The 23,189-nt window shown below is 36.3% G+C and overlaps 1 protein-coding gene across 1 annotated transcript; it reads right to left on the bottom strand.

The window, feature by feature from the left end:
- Positions 1-258: 258 nt before the first annotated feature.
- LOC103599000 lies at positions 259-19,740 on the bottom strand. The gene is made up of 4 exons (XM_008583104.1): positions 19,659-19,740; positions 3,759-3,925; positions 2,909-3,026; positions 259-662 (listed from the first exon to the last, which is right to left on the bottom strand). Exons 1-4 carry the CDS (start codon positions 19,726-19,728, stop codon positions 259-261), a joined length of 759 nt encoding a protein of 252 aa, XP_008581326.1. The 5' UTR covers positions 19,729-19,740.
- Positions 19,741-23,189: the final 3,449 nt, after the last annotated feature.

The following is a 23,189-nucleotide window of genomic DNA, read 5'->3' as shown; positions in this document are numbered from 1 at the left end:
AGAAGGTGGCCCTGGGAGCTGATGGAGATAGACCAGGAGTGAGCTCTCCCCAATCCAGCAGACCCAGGAAAAGCCCCACCTTGTGGGCAGGCAAATTTGGGAAACTATCTTCTATTCACATAGTAGGGGGTATATATGTGTATATGTGGGAGTTTACTTTGTGAAAAACATTGGTACATCAAATTATTCAGGGTTTTCTCCTGCAGTAATAACCTACTGGAAATTGCCTTAGCCCTTCCATATCCTCAATCGAGGATATCATGCATTCCTCCGATTTTTCTTCATAGCTTTATACAACTTAATATTCAGGCTAGGGAAACTGGAAATTTCCTCCAGGTCAAACAACTCCTTAAATCTATCCACAAATTTATTTTCTTTCTCCAACCTGAATTTCATGACCCAGAGGATGACAGTAGTTTCTTTGCAGAGATGGTCAAAGGTAACGAGGAGTTCTTCCAGGAAAGGATGAGCATAGACAACATCCGCCGCCAGGATGTAGTCGAAAGTGCTGGAAGACCTGGGGAAGTTTTCATCCAAAGCGACTCCCCAGGAGAGTTCTTTAACCTGAGGCAAATGCTTGCATTTCATTTTGGTGTTTCGGAAAATATTATATTGCAGGTTTCCAAGTAATTCTGGTAAATCTGTGGCAGTCACGTGAGCACCTGTTAAACAAAGGACAGTGGGAAAAGTCACCCTCGTGGGATAAGGTAAAGCAGTCTCATAACAAGCCAACACGCACTCTGCTACTCTGTGCAATTGCTAGTCCTAGAGAAGAAGACTGGTGAGCACACACAGAAAGGGAACACCTTTCAAAATGGATGCTAAGGCAGCTATATGCCTCCCTTTAAAAAAAAAAAAAAAAAAAGAGTCCTGTGGTACTTTTGCACACCATTGTATCATTCTGTTCTCCTAGATGTTTGTTTGTTTTTGTTCTATTTTGTTATTGTTTTTCTCTATTTATCTACTACATTCTATGAGAAAAATAATTGAGAGAAAAGGCAGTTCTAAATATTTGGTACCCTCGTGACATCAGAAGTCATTACTGTAAGATGAATGGGTATTTCCCTAAAAGAATTCTGAGCCTCAGTCATGGGAGATGGAACAAGTGTTTGTATCCTGTAGTTGAACAGGAAGTGCTCGTGCAAGAAGTGGAGGGAGCAAAGAAGTCTTTTCAATGGCATGATGGAAAGTATCATGACAACCATGTTTATGCACAAGTTTCCAACTTGACCCCATCATAAGTGCAAATCTTCCTATCGAAGGTGTTTAAAACCTAGACATAGCCTGCATATAGTGCTCATAAAGCCAAAGAGTATAGATGCAGGATAGAATGCTTAAATCAAGAAGTTATAAATAATTTCCAAGTTACAAGTGAATAGTGGTGGTTAGTTTCAAGAAAAAATTGGCAGGAACAAATGTGTACACATTTGGTCTTTAAAGCAAACTTTGAGCAGTAGCAGATTCTGAAAATAATCTGTAAATAAATCTAGGATTGGCCAATTTCACAGCATCAGATAAGCATCAGATATTTAGTCTTATCTGAAGACTAGGATAAAGAATGGAAAAACAGAACTGGAAGAGAAGTCTAGAATTCACTCTTTAGCCACAATGTCAACTTTCTCTTGGCTTTGAGTGTATTTTGTGAAAATATTAAAAGGGGAGGGAAATATGCATATTATTGGTAGAATCACAGAAATACAAACCTTCACATTCTGGTGTGGGTAAATCTATCATTTTCAACAAATCTTTTTAAAATCCCAGGATAAGGGATATACCCCTACCCATACTGAATGTAAACTATCTGACTAAATTATTTATACTTAAGATCTTTGTGTCGAGAGGTAAACACTACCACTTTCAGAATACCGACTAAACAAAGCTTCCATTGTTTTATATTTGTTTCAAGTTAAACAAGCAGACCAAAGGGATCAATTCTTTTTTATAAAGCAAATGACTTCCCAAAACACAAATTCTGCTCCTAAATCAGGAGGCTTTCAGGTATAAATGAAATAGTGACTCCGACTCTATCCATACTAAATGGAATAGTGACTTTGGAAAGCAATATCAGGACAGAGCAATTTTTAAAAAATATTAGGGAGGACTTCAAGGATCCTATATCTCTCCAGTATTTAGAAAGTTGTAAATAGCTAAATCTTGAATTCCTCTCAAGATTTTAAAGTGGCAGGTGTGCACTTCTGGAGATGAAAGAAATCAAGACAGATTTGGGTAGCGTACTCAAAGAAAGCAGCTAAATTAAGGTAATAAAATAGATAACAACAACAAAAAGAGATTGAACTGAAACAGGCTCAGGTATACAGACAGACTATTACATGCACAGTTGAAAAAGTGTTGGTGAGAGAACTAGGGGTCATAAAGGAAGAATGGAAGCAACTGAGAACATAAATTCAAGAACAAACACCTAAAAATAGAAACACAGTGTAATTTTTGTGTGATTTCTAATACTCCTTCTCTATTCTAACAGGTGCTTTTTCATAAAAGCAAAGGACTTCAAAACACAGAAGGAATCTACAGGTGCATGGGAACACTCAAATAGCACTAAAATCTAAAGTGTATTAGAATCAGCAGCAATAAATTCTGTGTATGCCTAATATTTCGCTCCTCTGCTCTAGCAACCAGGATGCTTATGTGCACCTCCCATTTAGAATATTCATCTCAGGCTTGTGGCTTAGCACTCATTACATAGGAAGAATTAACACAACTTACACTGAGACTTCTGAAAGAAACCATTAGGGAAAGTAAAATTGGTGGAGTTTCTTGATGAAGCCCATTCAAACAATTAAGGAGTTACATATAGGCCAAGGTCATAGTACATTAGATGGTAAAAGCAACCAACAATATTTGATCATTAAATTTTCTGACCTCCATTCAATCGAAAATACCTACTTACCGAGTAAACTTGCCACGATGGAGACTAGCCCTGTTCCAGCTCCAATTTCAATCACATTTTTGTCAACCATATTATACTGCTTTGCATTTGTTTCCAGGAAATAGCATAGAACAAGGGCCTATCAAAGTTTAAAAAACAGAAAAAAGTGGTGCTTGGCAATTAATAACAGAAAGTACAATTAAACTCTATTAATGTGCCACTAATGTTATGGTAGGTATGTGTGCACATGTGAGTATGTGAGTGTATTTGTGAATACACATACACATCACCCCAGAAAATTATCAACAGAAGTACATCTCTGATAGGTTCAACATTTAGAAAATGTTCTTGGGGGTTGGAGGGAGGAAAAGGGGGAAATAACAAAAAATTTAGAGTTCAGTTGCTTAGGTTTGATCATCTTCAAAGAAAGCAATTTTAATAATACCAGTTACTTCTAAGTAGTGTGTGGAATTGGGACAGGCAGTGGTGGTGGGTCAGCTACCCTTCATGAGACAGTTGGCAAGTGGGGGGTGCAGAATATTCTGCATGTGAGACTCAGACATATTTTATTACATCTGTTTAATTCAAATGGAGCCAGTAAAATAGGAAATAAAAATATTTACTATTTTTAACTCATAAAAACCTGAAAGAGTAAACAACATTCTCTTAATCCTACAAATTTTGATAAAGTCAGAAATAGAATTAAGTGGTGGAAGCAATTTTCCAATCACATGATTCCTAAATTTTAGTATTATTCAAGGTCATGAAGTAGAACTGTGGAATCTGCTTTCTTCTTCCAAGTAGAACATAATAATGAACAAAACTGGCTGGAAAAGAAATAGAATATAGCAAATTTTGTATGAAATTATACCGATGGCCAAACAACAGCACCATAACAATCCGTGGCTTCAGTAATGCGAATCTCATGACCAACAAAATGAAAACCTTCCCAGGCAGTGGCTGTCGTCACAGGTGGAATAAAACATCTTGCCATGATCTCTGTGACCACCTGCTTGTCATCATAGTCTTCTCTGGTCTCTGAAAGGAAAAGAAAAAGGTAATGGTCGTGTTAGTAAATACTTTAAAAAGGAGAAGAACCTGATGGAAATGCAGCATTTCTACTTAGTCTAAGTTACTTTTGAATATTCATTTACTTTAGATGAAATGAAATAGTAAACAATTTGAAAATGACTGATAATATAAGCTAAAATTTTCATACGTTAGGGTGGCAACGTCTGAGTTTTACTGAAGTTAAAATCACTACTATCCATTTCTGCATGCTGTATGAAACAAATCATAACTGATATACCTTTTAAAGGCAATATATTCTAAGGGCCACCAATCAGTTCATCCAGAATAAGAGAAAGATTAGTGATGGAATATGAGATCCCAACTATTTACATTGGCTACACAGCGGAATTCCAGTTATTTCAATAATGTATAGTAGTGTGTATCCTTTATAACCTGCTTTTATCCAGACAAAAGATATTTAATACCACCCAACAATATATCATTGTATTATCTTATCATTACTTATTTTCGTATTATTTTCAGGGTAATTCATGGCATCTTAACATGTATAACATTAATAAGTTTAATAAGCAACATTACCAATGACTGAGCACATACTTAATATGTCAGATCATGGTAAATACATTGTAATTATATTTCATTTAATTTTTGCAACATCCTTTTGAGGTGGACATTGTTATCTTCACTTTTACAGACAACAAAACTAAGACTCAGAACTATCTTAAGGTGCCCAAGCTCAGACAACTTGTAAATGAAGGAGCCACAATCTGAGGTCACTCTTTGGTTGTTCCAAAGCCTCCTCTCTAAAGTATTAAAAAGCTCTGATGCATGTTGTCTCTAAGAATTTACAAACTAGTTATGGAGCAAAATGTACATCTCTCTCTACGCCTCCATTACCTTATTAGTAAAATACAAAAGATAGAAGAACCCACATCTAATGGTGTTGGGAGACTTAAACAACATAATATATGCAAAGTGCTTAGCACATTATCTGCTACAGAATGCTTGATAAATTATTATCTTAGTTGTTTATTAATACTATTTTGATTATGAAATTGAAAGACAAAACAAGATCACCATATAATTAAATGTTGCATTGTACAGTAGAGACTTGAAAATTCTACAGCTAAACAAGGAAGATGAAAAATCACTGTGGCTGAGGTGACAGGTATGGCTTCATAAAGCAAGTTTGTCTGATGTTGAACATTTGATTGAATAGATGATTTTCATCGATATAGAAGCTATCTATTTCTCACACCAATCCTTAAGATCCATTGCTCCTTCAAGCATCCTCTCTGCTCTCTGAGTCCTGACTAGAGTCCTGCTGGCTGCTTCTCCCACCCCAGCACCAATGAATCCAGGCTTAGATCTTTCCAGAAGAAAAGATCAAAAATTAAATACAACTTTGAGTATAAGGAGGAAACAATGGCATGACTACCAAAAAATAAAAGGAAAATAGTTCGTAATTTTTGAAATAAGAAGAGAAGCAGCAAAGATTCATCTCAAACACTTAAGCAGAAAAGTCTTCGTTCCTTGGTTATTTTATTTACTTATTCAACAAAACTGCACTGAAGGCCCACCATGTGCCAGGCACAGTGCTGGATGACAGAAAGATAACAGTTAGCCAGACAGACATAGTCCCTACCCTCAGGAAAACCAGAAATGCACTGACACGATTTGCCTGACTTTAGCAGCATTTGTGGTATCTCATGGCATGTCCATAAAGAAATATTGAGTTGGATGCAAATTAGTTTTTCCACATTGCCCCCAAAGCACTTGGCTTTGCTGCCCATCAGGGCAGACCTCTCTAATGAGTAGTGTGCTCTCAGCTTGGCCCTGAAGAACATTTTTCGTCAATGGTTTGACTGACTGATAATAATAAGAGTATAATCATATGTTCACATGGTTTCAGTGTGATGAGGACAGCAAGAATGCTAGAAAACTAAATGTGATGGAAACTATCTTGATAGATATAACAGTGGATTGGACTTAAATGTGAAATTTAATAAAGGTAAGTGCAAAGACCACATACAGGCTGAGTTTAGCAGCACTATCTGAGGGGGGAAACAGATACACAGGTTTAATTGGCCACAAGCTCAATAGGTGTCAAAAGTATAATACAACTATCAAAAAAGCTAGAACACTCAGGCCTGTTAATGTAATTTCTAAAATGGGGGAGGTAAAGTCTCTGTTCTATTTTGTGCTAGTCAGATCATACCTGTACCCCATACTCAGCTAGGGAAGCCTCACTTCAGAAGGACACTGAGAAACTGTAGCACCTGGGAGGTGAGAAATCTTGAAACTCATCCTATGAGGACAGTTTAGGAAGATCAATATGTTCACCATAAAGAAGAAAAGACCTGAGGGAACACAAGAGTTATCACAAATTTGAGAGACTAGGAAATAGGGAAGAGATTAGGGGTATGTGCGTGCGTACGTGCGTGCGTGCGTGCGTGTGTGTGTGTCCCACTTAGAATCCAGACAGAACCATGTATTCCCCAAAAGAACAGCAAGTTAACTACACACAGGAAGGGCCCAACCTACCAACCCACTTCACCACTGCTGCAAACACCGACCCTTGACAGAGATGCAGAGAAAACAAAGGGATGAAAAGCTGATATTCTCAGCAAGAGCCATCTCTTCTAATATATTTCACTGTCCTTCTCCTTAAACAACTGCATGCATTCACATTCAGGAAGAGATCTAAGAACCAAATAATATTGGTAATATGTTTTATTTGAATTTCAGCTCTCATTTCACTATATGCACTTGCCTTGCTAAGATTGGGGGCAGGGAGGGCAGGTGCAGAAGGCAACATTTACTGCAGAAGTCCTTTAGAGAAAAGTACAGAGCATTAATTGCTTCTTTGACCTTTAACTGAATTTGTCCTCTTGGGCCTCCTTGCAGACTCCTTGTAAATGTACCATTTCTTTGACAAGTCATCTAAGGTATCAGGGATTAATAGATGTTAGAGTACACTAAGTCCCAGGAGCATCTCCTAAAGTTTCAGTCTTTAGTATAAAATGTCTTGCCAGTGGATATTTACTGGTACAATCTGACATCTCTGACTTTGCACATTCTTTTAAAAGTTAGTTGGCCAGATTAGCACTGCTGTCCTAACAAGTTCAGTGTGATAAAAAATGAATTCCTGGCTTTTGACTGCATCTTTCTGAATGAACAGAGCTAGCCATTTCTTTTTAAGAATGACCAGACTACATCTTTACCTTCATAAGGAAATGAGATTTCAAAAATATATATGAATATATTATTATAATTAAAAATTATATACACTCCCCAAATAAAAGACCTTCAAAAGGATTTCATGATACCTCTATAACCACTATTAATTGTATATACACTCTAAGAGAGCATGACTATTATATATGGTAACTCAAAATTAGTTATATGCCTAGGATAATCATGTATCATATAGAAAACATTATCAGGTTGAATAAAATGTAATTGATAATGTTTCATATTAATACCATTTTGCATTTAAATACTATATGAATACTACAGGCACACCATAAAAAGTAATCCTCATAAAAATTAGCATAATTTATAGCGTGAAACCAAAATATACTGAACTTGCTGCTTAAAATAATTCATTTAAAGAGAAATTTGCTCTTTGGAAGGACCACACTGATAAAATGATCAAATTTCTTTTGGAGTAACTTATAAAAATTAAAACAAAATTTCTTTATGACAAGAAAAAATAATGATTTGTCTAGATGTAATATATGTTATTTTAAAAGCAAACACACACATGCAATTATTTACATCTTAAAACTTTGGCACTATTTTCAGCATGAACTTCTACTTAAAGATTTTGAAGTAATAGTTTTAATAGTAACTATTTATTTTAATAAAGACATAGTTAATATTAAGTTCTAGCAATAACACCACCCATTTCAAGGTTTACAAAAAGAATCTCTAAAATGGAATCTAATGGAAAGAGCTTCACTATTATAAACGCATCTCTAGAGAAGGCTTGCTGTAATAAAAGAAAGAAATCTACGCCAAACATAATTTACAAAGAACTTGTCCTTTAAACTGCATGTCTAGTTATTTGTTGAATATGGGAATGAATGTTGAGAAGATTAATGAATTAGCAGAACAGTTTTGGTTTTTAGTTAAGATTTGAAGAGCAATGTCCTCCAAAAAGTAATAACATTGTCATACAATGGAATTCTTTTTTTTGTTTGTTTTGTTTTGTTTTTTTCTTTGTGACCGGTAAGGGGATCGCAAACCTTGGCGTGGTGTCGCCTGCACTGTGCTCAGCCAGTGAGCACACTGGCCATCCCTATATAGGATCCGAACCTGCAGTGGGAGCACCGCTGCGCTCCCAGGGCCGCACTCTCCTGAGTGAGCCACGGGGTCGGCCCATACAATGGAATTCTAATATATATTTCTGAAGAATAATTTTTCCACATATATTCTCACCTTGTTATCTAGCACTCAGGCTCCAGGACAAATAACTAAACTTAGATAATGTTACACAAAATGCTGTATCTTGGCTTTCCCATATGAAAAGCACAAAACTTCTGATATTTGTACCTTTACATAAAATCAATATACTATAGTCTTAGAATATTATTTTATTAATGGATTTGATATTGAAACATAAATATCAAAACAGACTGTAAATAAAACATAATCAAGGCACAGTATTACAATTATGTTGTTATCCTGGGCTTATCTATTTTAACGTTTTTTAATACAAAAACATCTTTACACCATTTTCCTACTATTAAATCTTTGCTGATAGTGAATAAAATCTACCAGGTGCTCTTGTTCTCCTGAGAATTAAAGGTGTTTCAAGTATGAAGTGAAAATTAGCAAGATTCTGCCACATTATGATGATGATTTTCTTAAGAGGGAAATTCAACAGTGAATTGATTTCAATGCTGAATTGCAGAAAGCCTTCAAAATAGAGGTCCTGTCTATATTCTTCTCTTGTAAATTTTTAAGGTCAGTAACAACAATAATAAATGGAAGGGTCAGATCAAAGAAATACACACACACACACACACACACACACACAAAAGACTCTTTAATAGCTATGACAAGTGAATTCAGGCTTCCCCTTAGGGCTGACAGGAAAACCTGTCAGCAAAATTTAAAGTAAAAACCTCCCAACTAAATGAAAGAGATTGTCAATCAACTGAATCTTCTGTTCAAAGATGAATGCCATGAGCTCCTTAGAAATGCATACAGATTAAAAAAAAAGATGTTAAAGATATTTTCAGATTAGCAAATGGTCACATGCTAACCTAAAAGATATAATTCTGAATACCTCAGCAACATTAAGATCTTGGGACCTTATGTCAAAACATTCCTGAGAAGATTCCACAAATATTTTCTGTTCTTTGGTCTGCTTAGTTTCAACAACGGACAAATGCTGTAACTCTGATCAAGCAGACCAAATGATACTATGCTTTATGTCTTTACGGAAAAAAGAAAATTCATCTTTTATTGAGACTGCTCAGGATGCAAGTGGAGAAAAAAAATAAGAACCTAAATTAGTTGTACTCAAAGTTTGCTACTGGGATCACAGAAGGAATAGATAACTAAACAAATGTCAATGAAGTTTGATAAGTGCTATAAAAGAGCTACTTCTAAAGTGCCAGGGGAAACATCACTGGTTGGTTGAATCAGAAGCATACAAACAGAGGAGACTTTTGAATTCAGGGAACTGTTAGAAGATCCTTGGAGCTAGTGCACAAAGGACATATTGGAGCACCAGTGAGAATAAGCCTGAAGAAGCAGGTTGGGATGAGACTTACATGCAATGCTGACCTTTGTCCTATAAGGTGAAGAGGATAAATACTGTTACAAATACATAAAGAGCATCAGGGCAGGAATTGACATATTCAGATTTGATATTTAAGAACTACATCTGGCAGCTGTAGCTGAAGGACTGGTGATGTTAGAAGCTAATTACGAGGCTGTTGCAATAATCTAGACAACAGTCCACAAGAGTCTGAACCAAGGCCTTGGATTGAGAAGCCAACTATAAATCTGTGTGCCTTTGAAGTGGCAGTATGCCTCCCCCAGGGGGCAACAAGTGACATTCACACATGACATACAAACCTGAGTTTTGAAGACATCTGGCGCAGACTGGCATATTTAAGAGTTTTTTTATTCAACATGTGGAAAATGTATTAGTCTTATTTAGCAGATACTTATTTAGGTTACTTTTTATACATTTAAAATGTGTTAATGAGTGATTTTCACATTAGTAAATACATGTGCTATAGTACTCCAACTAGTATATTAAATATATTGGTCTTAGCCTGTAGTTTGATAGGTTTCTTAAACAGTAACAGAATTACTCGAATAAACTTTATTCTTCATGTATTAAGGCAATATTGTTTATAAAAGCCATATTTCCCATTAATCCAACTCTGTAATGATTTGTGAAGAGCCTCCTGAAAGATTTTCATGTGATACCCTGAGTAGAACATTATACTACGTCCTGAGGATAGTCAACTGACTGGTGACCAGAAATACAAGATCATCACTAATAAGCAAACTTAAGTCCACCCAATAGGCTTAGGTTATAGCTAATTCATCCATTCACTCACTTATTGAGCACCTGGGCACTGTGAATATGAAGACAGACCAACATATAAGTGCTATAACAGAAGCTTAACTAGACAACTCAGAAATATAAAGTTCACAACTCAGCTCAAGAAAGAATGATCTGAGCCTTGATGGTTGTGAGTTTGTCAGTCAAATAACAGAAGGAATGACATGCCTTGCACAAGACATGACATGTGCAAAGCCCACTGGCAAAATGTCTCTTGACCAATTTTCCAATTTGAGAAACTGTGAGAACAAAAATATAGGATAAGTGAGGGTAGTAGCATGAGATAAAACACTTTATGCCATAATAAGAAGTCTGATATTATACTATAGGAAATAATGAGGCACTGAAGAATTTAAGCAGAAGACAAATATGACAAGTTTTGAATTTTAAAAAGATCATGCAGGTTGCAGTGTGGAGAAAGAACTAGAGAGAGTAAAGAAAGAAAGTTATCCCACAGTGAGACAGCCAGTTAGGAAGCAGTTAACAGCAGTAGAGAGAAGAAATAATAAAGACTCAAGTCGAGGCAAGTAATGCTAGAAACAGGGGACAAGGGGTAGGGAAACATATTAGCGAGGTACAATCACTGTGATGTAATAGTTAAGGGTGTGAATGAGAGGAAGAAGACTAGGATGATTCATAGTCTTTGGGTAGCCAGAGAAATGATGTTGCCATAGCTGAAACAGAAAATATATGGGGAGGGGCAAATATCAAAGAAATTATTCTTTAATGCATAGTAACCTGTGGCATGATGTGCGGGCTGTGGGAGTGTGCCATTCAGATTAAGAGAACCTGCTGCAAGGAGCATAGCTGCCCAACAGTGCCAGCTGCCATACCTTTGACTCCTGGGAAACCATGCTTACCCCTGGGGCTGCCAACTGATGCCAGCCCTTTCCTGTTCCATATAGGGCAACTCCTCCAGTGGGTAACTTTTGCTCAGAGACTCCCCATTGGCCTACCAGAGACTTTCTCAGAATTATTGCAGTTGGAGGCTCTTTTCTCTCTCTTTCGTCTCCCAGATGCTGGACCTGTGTGGTGATCTGAAGACTCTCCTTGTCCACTTCTGTTCCTCCTTCCTTTTTCTCCACAAACATTTACCCTAAACAAACCATCATATATTTAATCCCATTTTGGCATCTACTTCTTGAAGATCCCAAGCTGACAAAAGGCAATATGTGGGATATCAAGTAAGTAGTTGGGGTACAGAAGGCAGGAGGACCACCACCACCTCAACAGAGACTCAAGGCAGGGAAAATCCCCAGGTAGTCCTATCCCTGCCCACACAGAAGGCAGGAGGAGTACCACCACCAGGACAGGGAGGCTCACACTGCTTCCATGGAGGTGGTCCACAACAGCCACCACCACAGCTTCTATAACCACAAGGACAGGTTGCCAGCACAGTAGCAGCCACAATGACTGTGCAGATAACCTGCCACATATTTGACTGCATTGACACAAGCAGCATCACAAGAGGAGCCTGGAAAAAGAAGAGGAAGTCTTTCTCCTCAAAGTCTACTCCAGAGTAATAGAAGAAGCATATGACCTACCAGATGACCAGAAATCGGTGTAGAGATAATAAGAATATTAGAAAACAAGAAAATAGTACATCACCAAAAGAATATAGTAATTCTCAAGTACAAGACTCTACAGAACAGGAAACCCTTGAAATGATGGAAAAGGAATTCCAAGTAACAATCTTAAGGAAACTCAGTGAGATAAGAGAAAACTCAGTTGGACAACACAATGAAACAAGAAAAAATATGTAGGATATGGAAGAGGAAATTTACAAAGAGATTAATACCTTAAAAAAGAATGTAGCAGAACTCCTGGAACTGGATGATTCATTCATGAAATAAAAAATATAACCAAGAATGTAAGCAGCAGATTAGAGCAAGTAGAAAAAGGAATTTCTGATCTGAAATATAATCTTTACAAAATAATCAAGGAAGACAAAAAAAAAAGGAAAAAAAAATTTTAAAAAATGAAGAAAGTATAAGAGAGCTAGCAGACAACCTTAAGGGCACAAACATTTGAATCATGGGTGTTCCAGAAGGGGAGGAGAAAGGTAAAGGCATTTAAAATAAAAAATCTCTTCAACAAAATAACAACAAGGAACCTCCCAGGTATAGGGAGATACAAAGACCTTGAGATCCAGGAAGCTCAAAGATCCCCAAACAGATTTAATCCCAAAAGATCCTCTTTGAGACAAATTATAGTCAAACTGGCAAAGCTCAAAGACAAAGAGAGAATCCTAAAAGCAGCAAGAGAAAAGTATCAAGTCACTTGTAAGAGAGTCCCCATCAGACTAACAGGAGACTTCTCTACTGAAACCCTACAAGCCAGAAAAGAATGCGATGATATATTTAAAATAGTAAAATAAAAAAAACTGCCATCCAAGAATACTATACCCAGCAAGGCTATCAATCAGAAATATGGATAAATAGTGTATATCCCAGACAAACAATAGCTGTGGGAGTTCACCACCACACAACCAGCCCTACAAGAAATGCATGAGGGAGTCCTGCATCTGGAATCCAAAAAATGATAATCACTACCACAAATACAAATACACAAGAAAGAACAAAACCCATTGGTAAAACACAAATGCAAAAGAAAAAAGAAACTAAATCTTACCACTCAAAAAATCAACAAACATTGAAGACAAAGAATAAATTGGGAAGAAAGAAACAAAAGGTACTTAAGACATCTAAACAAAAAGCAATAAAATGCCAGGAATAAGACAATACCACTCAATAACAACCCTAAATGTAAATGAATTAAACTCGCCACTCAAAAGACACAGGCTGACGGATTGGATCAAAAAGCTAGACCCAACTGTATGCTGTCTTCAAGATACTCATTTCACCTGTAAAGACACACACAGATTAATAGTGAAGGGATGGAAAAGATGTAACATGCAAATGGAAACCAAAATTGAGCAGGAGTAGCTATTCTCATATCAGATAAAATATACTTTAAAAGAAAATCCATAAAAAGAGACAAAGAAGGCCAATATATAGTGATAAAGGGATAGATCCAGCAAGAAGACGTAACAATCATAAATATATATACACCCAATACCAGAACACTCAGATATATAAAGCAAACACTATTAGATATAAAGAAAGAGATATACCCCAATATAATAATAGTAGGAAACCTAAATACCCTTCTCTCAGAAGGACAGATTAACCAGGCAACAAATCAACAGAGAAACACAGGAATTAACTTTAGACCAATTGGACCTGGCAGATATCTACAAAACATTTCATCCAACAACTACAGAATATACATTTTTCTCCTCAGTACATGGAACATTCTCTAGGATAGACTACATGTTAGGTCACAAATCAAGTCTCGACAAATTTTAAAAAATCAAAATCATCTCAAGTATCTTTTCAGACCACAATCATTAAAATTAGAAATTAATAACAAGTGAAACTCAGGACACTATACACATATATGGAAATTAAACAACAGGTTCCTGAATGACCTATGGGTCCAAGAAGAAATTAAATGGGAAATCAGAAAATTTCTCGAAACCAATGAAAACAAAGACCCATCGTATCAAAACCTGTGGGATGCCGCAAAAGCAGTAGTAAGAGGGAAGTTTATTGCAATAAACACTTACATCAAAAGAACAGAAATATTTTAAATGAACAACCAAATGCTATACCTCAAAGAACTAGAAAAACAAGAACAATCTAATCCCAAAGTTAGTGGACAGAAACGAATAATTAAGATCAGAGCAGAACTAAATGAAACAGAAACCCAAAAAATGATACAAAAGATCAAAAAACCAAAAAGTTGTTTTTTTGAGAAGATAAACAAAATAGACAAACTATTACCCAGACCAACAGTTTTCACTATAAAAAGAAGTGAGAAGACCCAAATAACAAAAGTCAGAAATGAAAAAGGAGACATTACAACCAATACCACAGAAATACAAAGAATCATCAGAGACTATTACAAATAACTATTTGCCAAAAAATTTGAAAATCTGGAGGAAATGCATAAATTTCTGGACACATACAAAATACGAAGACTGCACCCAGAAGAAAAAGAAACAGAAAACCTGAACAGACCAATAACAAGCAACAAGACTGAAGCAGTAATCAGCAGTCTCCCAACAAAGAAAAGCCCAGGACTGGATGGCTTTACTCCTGTATTCAACCAAACCTTGAAAGAGGAATTACCACCAATTATCTTCAAACTATTCCAAAAATATGAAACAGAGGCTACTCTCCTAAACTCATTATATGAGGCTAGCATCACCTGGATACCCAAACCAGACAAACATACAACAACAAAAAAAGATAACTGCAGGCCATATCTCTAATGAATATAGACACAAAGAAAATCCTCAGTAAAATACTAGCAATCAGAATACAGCAACACATCAAAAAAATTGTACACCATGATCAAGTGGGATTCATCCCATGGAGACAAGGATGGTTCCACATATGCAAGTCAATAAATGTGATACACCACATCAACAAAATCAAGGACAAAAACTATATGATTATCACAATAGATGCAGAAAATGCATTCGAAAAATTCAACATCCCTTCATGATAAAGGCTTTCAGCAAATGAGGTATAGAAGGAAAGTATCTCAACTCAATAAAAGCCATATACAACAAACCCACAACCAATATCATCCTGAGTGGGTGTTCTGGAACAGGAACAATACAAGGATGCCCACTCTCATCGCTCCTCATTAAAATAGTATTGGAAGTACTAGCCAGAACAATAAGGCAAGAGAAAGAAATAAAGGGCATCCAGATTGGAAAAGAAAAAGTCAAACTGTCCCTGTTTCCAGATTACTTGATCCTGTATATAGAAAAGCCTAAAGATTCTACCATTAAACTCTTAGTGCTGATTAACAATTTCAGTAATGTTGCAGGATACAAAATAATCACCTAAATCAGTAGCATTTTTTTTTCCTTTTTGTCTTTCTTCATGACCGGCAACGGATCGCAACCCTCAGTGTCGCGCCCGTACCGGACTGGGACCGGCAACGGGATCGCAACCCTCGGTGTTGCGCCCGCACCTCGCTCAGCCAGTGAGCGGCCGGTCTGTATGTGGGATCCAAACCCTCGGCGGGAGCGCCGCCGCACTCCCAAGGGGTGCACTGTAGCAGTGCGGCACCGGGCCGGCCCAAAATCAGTAGCATTTTTATTCACCAATAATAAACTACCAGAAAAAGAAACCAAGAAAATAAGCCCATTTGCAATAGTCACCAAAAAAATAAAATACATAGGAATCAATTTTACCAATGAGGTGAAAGATCCCTACAAAGAGAACTATGAATCACTACTGAAAGAAATTAAAGAAGACACAAAAAGGTGGAAAGACATTCCATGCTCTTCATTTGGAAGAATCAACATTGTGAAAATGTCCATGCCACCCAAAGCAATCTACAGGTTCAATGCAATCCCCATCAAAACAACAATGACATTCTTCACAGAAAAGGCAAAAACAATCCTAACATTCATATATGGGACAACAAAAGACCCTGAATAACCAAAGCAACCCTGAGCAAAAAAAAAAAGAAAACTGGAGGCATAACACTATCTAACTTTGAATTATACTGCAAAGCAACCAAAACAGCACGGTAATGGCATAAAAATAGATACTCAGGCCAATGGAACAGAATAGAGAACCCAGAAATCAAAACACATACTTATAGCCAATTGATTTTTGACAAAGGCAGCAAGAACATACATTGGAGGAAAGACTGCCTCTTCAATAAATGGTACTGGAAAAACTGGACATCCATATGCAGAAGAATGAAACTGAACCTGTACCTTTAACCATATACCAAAATCAACTCAAAAGTGATTAAAGACTTAAATATAAGACCTGAAACTATAAAATTCCTCAATGAAAACATAGGGGAAACACTCAGGAAATAGGACTGGGCAAAGATTTTATGAATAAGACCTCAAAAGCACAGGCAACAAAATAAAACCTAAATAAATGGGATTATATCAAACTAAATTTTTTGCACAGCCAAGGAAACAATCAACAGAGTAAGAACACAACCTAAAGAATAGGAGAAAATATTTGCAAACTATACATCCAACAAGGGATTAATATCCAGAATATACAAGGAACTCAAACAACTACCTACTAAAAAAGACAACCCAATTAAAAAATGGGTAAAGGAGCCAAATAGACTTTTTTCAAAGGAAGACACACAAATGGCCAACAGGTACTTGAAAAAATGCTCGATACCACTAATCATCCTGGAAATGCAAATTAAAACCACATTGAGATATCATCTCACCCCAGTTAGACTGGCTATTATCAAAAAGACTAAGAATAACAAATGCTGGGGAGAATGTGGAGAAAAGGGAACCCTTCTACACTGTTGGCGGGACTTTAAATTAGTACAGCCACTATGGAAAACAGTATGGATGTTTCTCAAACAACTATAGATGGATTTACCACCAATCCAGCAACTCCACTTCTGGGTATATACCTAAAGTAATGGAAATCACCATGTAGAAGAGATACATGCACTCCCATGTTCATCACAGCCCTATTTACAATAGCCAAGATATGGAACCAAAGTAAATGTCCATCAATGGATAACTGGATAAGGAAAATATGGTATATATAGACAATGGAATACTACTCAGCCATAAAAAAGAATGAAATTCTGCCATTCACAGCAACATGGATAGCTTGGAGAAAATTATGTTAAGTGACATGAGCCAGGCACAGAGGGAAAAATACCATATGTTCTTACTCATAAGTGGGAACTAAGAGAGAAAATAGGAAGGAAAGACCATAGTGGTGCACTGGATTTTCAGGGGAGAGAACAGATCTAGGGTTGTCAGCAGGGGGAGGGAAGGAAGGGTGGGAAAGGGAGTGAGGTTGGGGAGAGGTTGATTGAGGAACATGGGGAATAATTACAGTTTTGGTAGTGGGCATGCTGATAGTATTGATCTGATCATCACATCTTGGGCACAGATGCTGACAATCAGCTCTGTGTTCCATGAATATGAATAATCATTTTTTTAAAAATACAAAAGCATTTGACTTTTTATGATGTCTTTCACATTTTCCTACCCAGAATGTGATTCTAGCTCAAAATCAAGGCCAGTTACTTTTCCAATATGTCAGTAAACTTTTTCTTAATTTGAAAAAAAAAAAAAAGAAAAAAGTAAGCAGTTCAAGTGACAGATTTGGGAGTCATTGTACACAGGAATCACTGAAATTCGTGTGAGGATGAATCTGCTCCAAGGCTGCAGCCCCTCAGAAAACCCTGCTATTTTATAACACATTGCTACATGTGCTAACAGCTGGAGAGGGGCTGTTAGCATGAGGTAGACAACATAGAATATTTGAAATAGTTAATGTGGATGAGGTTTTAGACAACTTAAGTTATAATGTAGCATTAGAAACATAAACAGACGAATTTTTAGCACGTACCATAGTCCTAATTTTAATCTGTGTATAAATAAGTGACATCCTATAATTCCTGGATCTTCATTCCAGTGTTGAAATATGAGAACTGAGTTATGGGTTTGCTCCATCCTTTGCAAGCACAAGATACAAAGTATAAAAGAGTAAGGACAGGAAAAGTCAATATCCTCAGTACTTGGGAACTGAGTGTTCCACTACTTCATGGAAGCCTTTCCAACAAAATGCCATCTGACTCTGCTCCAACAGCACACACACAATCCCCTTAGCACTGTGCTTGTGAACATATCTTTAAAGCTTTAATTGGTTATATAGATGATTATGGGGTGTATTTGTTCATGTTATAAAATATTTTAATACAAGTTCTGTCTCAACCTTACCTTGAACTTCTTCCATTTCCTTTGTAATTTGCCAAATTATCATGTGCACAGTTGAAACCAAGAATTGTTATTAATGGTAATGATAATGAAGTGATTGTATTCATAAACCACACAGAAATTGCATCTTCACTCAAATGGCTGGATTTTCTAAGTGATTACAACTTAAATGTTTAGGTTTGCAAGAACTGCTACAATAAAACCATTCATGTTTAAGCCAGATAGGCTGCCAACACTGGGCACACACCCAGCTCTCTTGGCCTAAAGATACTCTCACCTAGGTAGAAGCCTAAAAAAGGGGGAAAAAACAGGACTATAGTTCTTAGAAAATATCTAATGTATTTAGATAGGGAGAGCGAGAAAGAAACTAAGATAATTAGCCTTGTATTACAAGTGCTCTATAAAAACATGGTAATTAGTCTAGTCTATGTCAAGAGTGTATGTCTGTACTTTTTATCTCAGGACAATGGGGATAGTTATATTACATAATCAATACAAAGTCACATGTGATATCTAAGACTATGTAAAAATGGTGGGTCGTTTTCAAATAACTATATTGGCAGTAGAATTCAAACAAATTCTCCTTACATCTAAAAGTCAAATTACATTATGTACTTGCCTCTGATCAATATTTTATGTCAGAGGGACCATAAACACAGGCTAGAGATGTTTTTATATTCTAAATTCATCTTTTGTTAAAGCATTAGTAAAAAAAGTTATAGTTTATTTATTTTTATTAATTTTTTTCAGGATAATTAGTATATCCAACATTACACAGTGTAGTCATTTGGGGGGAGGGGTTAGCGAGAAATTGGTAAAAGGCCACAAAAATGATTATATTGTGCAATGTTGAATATACTAACTATACTGAAAACACATTGTAGTTTTCACATAAAACTATTTTCATCTCTCTTGCAAGCTTCTTATCTGAAATTAAATAACTTAGAAATCATAATCATGCATTTAGTGTATAGCACTTGCAGATCAAAGAAACCTCTAAATACTCAGTAAGTGTATATATTTAATTTCTTGTGTCTAACATATCAGGACCATAGGTGTTATAGCAGTAGATATTAAACATTATTTGAAATATTTGCAGGTTAGCAAACACAAGCCAAGACATATGAGGGTACTTCAAAAAGTTCATGGACAGATTCATATTAGCTTTCAATTCTGTGTTTCTATGAACTTTTTGAAGTACCATACTAATATGCAATTGGTAAAAGTCCTATCTCCCTTCAAGAAATTAATAAACACCACAATGTTAAGATTTTATATCCTATCAATTGCATGTCTTCTTAGAATTGGTCAAAAACATAAGGAAACGTAAAGCGTTTTACCTTCTTGAGCTTCTGGATCCATCGAGTGATGAATTAATGGATGGCTATATACTGACATTTTCTTGATCATTTCTTGAAAACTAGGTAAATGATACATTAAAATATCAAACAGTAATTATTCAAAATGTATATTGAGTGCTTTTATATTTACCTAAAAATGTTTACATCTAGCAGAGAAAATTATATTAAAATACCACATATAAACTAGCATATTTAAGAAAGACCATCTAAACACTATCTAGTACAAATCAAAATTAGAACAAGGGCTTCAGAATTAGAAATCTTAGAAGACACTAGAGAAAGAAAGCATATTCTTCACCAGAGACTACCTCAGCTATCACAAGGAAAGGCATCATCTTCGTACTGACTAGTAAGATAGCAATACTAAATTAAGAGGTGATTAAAACATTGCGGAAAAATGGGTTTTGTTCAGGGTACTGTAACCATAACACTAATCTAAAAAAAAAAACCCTCTTAGCAACGGATGCGAAGTTCACTTGTTCGCATCAATGTGTCATTAGCGCATACAGGATGTCAAACAGGCTCACTGCCACATGGTCTTTTGAGTAGCTCTACCTTAAAGAGCCCATACCATCCCAGCAAACATATTTAAAACTAAAACTATTAAAGTATTTTTTGCCTATCAAATAGAGCAAATAATCTGAATAAGCTTAAATGAGCTGTTACTCAAACTTTGGAAAATAATGATTTGCTGTTTTACTTCTCAATTTGGGATCACATAATAAATAATCACAGCAGTACCAGGAATTAATATAGTACTCCTTTCTTCCGAGAATCCCAAAACACTTTTCACAGTCACCACATTTCTCTTTAAAGCATGCCTCAGTAAGTTAGGAGACAAATTATTGTCCCTACGGTTTACAAACGAAGAAAAACAAAGATTAAATTCCATCACCAAGGTCACATAGCTAAAACAACAGCAAAAGTGGTCACGCGTTTTGTTCCCAATTTAGTATCTCTTAAAGAAAGCAATCTTTATTATACATGTCTGCATGAAGGCTAGTATTTATTAAATGTTAAGTCTGGACATACCTAAATGAGTTAGCCGAGTTTGTAGAAGGTTAAAAAGTATCATCCAAAACTTCTGTTTATTGCAGAGACCTCTGGTCATGCCTGAAATGCTAGCACCAAAGCACACCGTTCACTACTGTACACACTGGCATCGTGTCCAAGCAGAGGGATTAGGATCCCGACAGCTGCAGCTTCTGCACAAGTGGTGATACAGCAAAGAGGTCAGAATGCCCATAATCAAGGGAGCTGAAGAAGGAATATTTCGTCTGAGTGCCTCATGAACAGAGCTAGAGCTAATAGGTGAGTACAAACCACTCCTGCAAGTCAGTGAAGACTGTTTGGAGGAAATGATCCATTTTTTAACTTTGATGCCAAGAGTTATTCTAAGATCCCATGGCTATGATGTCCTGTGAAATGGAGGCCATGTATTTTTCAAGTCACCTTTCTCGGTGTAAACACTGTTTTTAGTATCCAACAACCACACCAGAATATGACAGCATTGCTCTGCTCTCAGGAATCAAATCAGGATTCCTTCTGATTCAGGCTGAATGGACAGGCTGAGGGTGCACATTCATCTGCACACCTGCATGAAACAGGTGTGCATCTCAGAGTACATATAAACTTCCCTTGTCATTGAAAATATTCTTAATATACAGTTACTAAAAGTAGCAAAACCAAGCAATGCTGTAAAACTTAGGAGTGTGAGTAGAGCTTCTAAGAAATACTTTATATACTGTGCTGAATACAAAGTTGAATCAAGGTCACTTTAATATACTGAACAGAAGTAGGAGTCGGGAAGCCCGATTTTAGTTATTCCTGTCAATAATTAGCTTGTGATTTTAGGCCATTTACTTAGTATGTTTCTATAAAAGGAATATAAAAGGTACATGATATATATTCATAAGGTGAATATAGTAGGTAAAAACATTCTGGAAAGTTCAAAATCCTAAAGGACACTCACTTTTTAGCTTTTTAAAAAAATTTTTTTAATTGACTATATATATCTGTGAGGTACAGAATCGAGTATCAAACGTGTACAATATGTGGTGTGGTAATCAAATCAGGATAGTTAGTTTATTCATGTTTACAAAACATAGTCAATCTTTGTGACCCTTAACTAGTGTCTCACCAACCCCCATCCCTCCCCAATCCCACCTCTAATAACTGCAGTAGTGTTTTGTTTTGTTTTTTGAAAGTTTAATGTATTATTGTGATTGTTTCTCTTTCTTCTTTTCTTTCTTTCCTTTCTTTTCTTTCTTTCTTTATTTTAGCTCCCACTTATGAGTGAGGACATGTGGTATTTCTCTTTCTGTGCCTGGCTTATTTCACTTAATTTTCTCTAAGTTCATCTATGTTCCTGCGAATGGCAGAATTTCATTCTTTTTTATGGCAGAGTAGTATTCTACTGATAATATATACCATATTTTCCTTATCCAGTCATCTGTCAATGGACATTTAGGTTGATTCCAACTCTTGGCTACTGTAAATACAGCTGCAATAAACGTGGGAGAGCAGGTGTTCTTTCGACATGATGATTTGCATTCCTTTGGGTAAATACCCAGCACTGGGATTGCTGGGTCGTATGGCAGTTTTATCTGTAGTTGTCTGAGGAACCTCCATACAGATTTCCATAATGGCTGCATTAATTTACAATCCCACCATCAGTGTAGCAGGGATCCCCTTCCTCCACATCCTCACCAGCATTTGTTCTTTTCTGTCTTTTTGATAATAGCAAGTCTAACTGGGATGAGATGAGATCTCAGTGTGGTGTTGACTTGCATCTCTATGATGCTGAGTGATGTTGAGCATTTTTTCATGTGTCTGTTGGCCATTTGTATATCTTCCTTTGAGAAATGTCTATTCAGCTCCTTTGCCCATTTTGTAATTGGGTTACTTGTTTTCTTACTGTTGAGTTGTTTCAGTTCTTTGTATATTCTGGATATATCGCTTGTCAGAAGCATAGTAAATATTTTCTCCTATTCTGTAAGTTTCCTTTTCGGTCTGTTAATTGTTCCTTTTGCTGTGCAGAAGCTTTTTAGTTTGATATAATCACATTTGTTTATTTTTTCTTTTGAAGCCTGTGCTTTGGGGGTCATATTCATAAAGTCTTTGCCCAGCTATTTCCTGAAGTGTTTCTCCTATGTTTTCCTTAAGTAGCTTTATAGTTTCAGGACTTACACTTAATTCTTTAATCCATTTTGAGTAGATTTTGGTATATGGCAAGAGGTGCAGGTCCAGTTTCATTCTTCTGCATTATGGATGTCCAATTTTCCCAGCACCATTTACTGAAGAGGCGGTCTTCTCCCTGATGTATGTTCTTGGTGCTTTTGTCAAAGATCAGTTGGCTGTAAGTATGTGGATTGATTTCTGGGTTCTCTATTCTGTTCCATTGGTCTGAGTATCTATTTTTATGACATTACCATGCTGTCCTGATTGCTGTAGTTTTGTAGTACAATTTGAAGTCAGGTAGCATTATGCCTCCAGCTTTATTTGTTTGTT

The sequence above is a fragment of the Galeopterus variegatus genome, unplaced genomic scaffold (genome assembly GCF_000696425.1).
Source record: "Galeopterus variegatus unplaced genomic scaffold, G_variegatus-3.0.2 Scaffold8, whole genome shotgun sequence".
Classification (NCBI taxonomy): Eukaryota; Metazoa; Chordata; class Mammalia; order Dermoptera; family Cynocephalidae; genus Galeopterus; species Galeopterus variegatus.
Note: the sequence above shows the minus strand (reverse complement) of the source record. Positions and strands in the feature narration are given on the sequence as shown.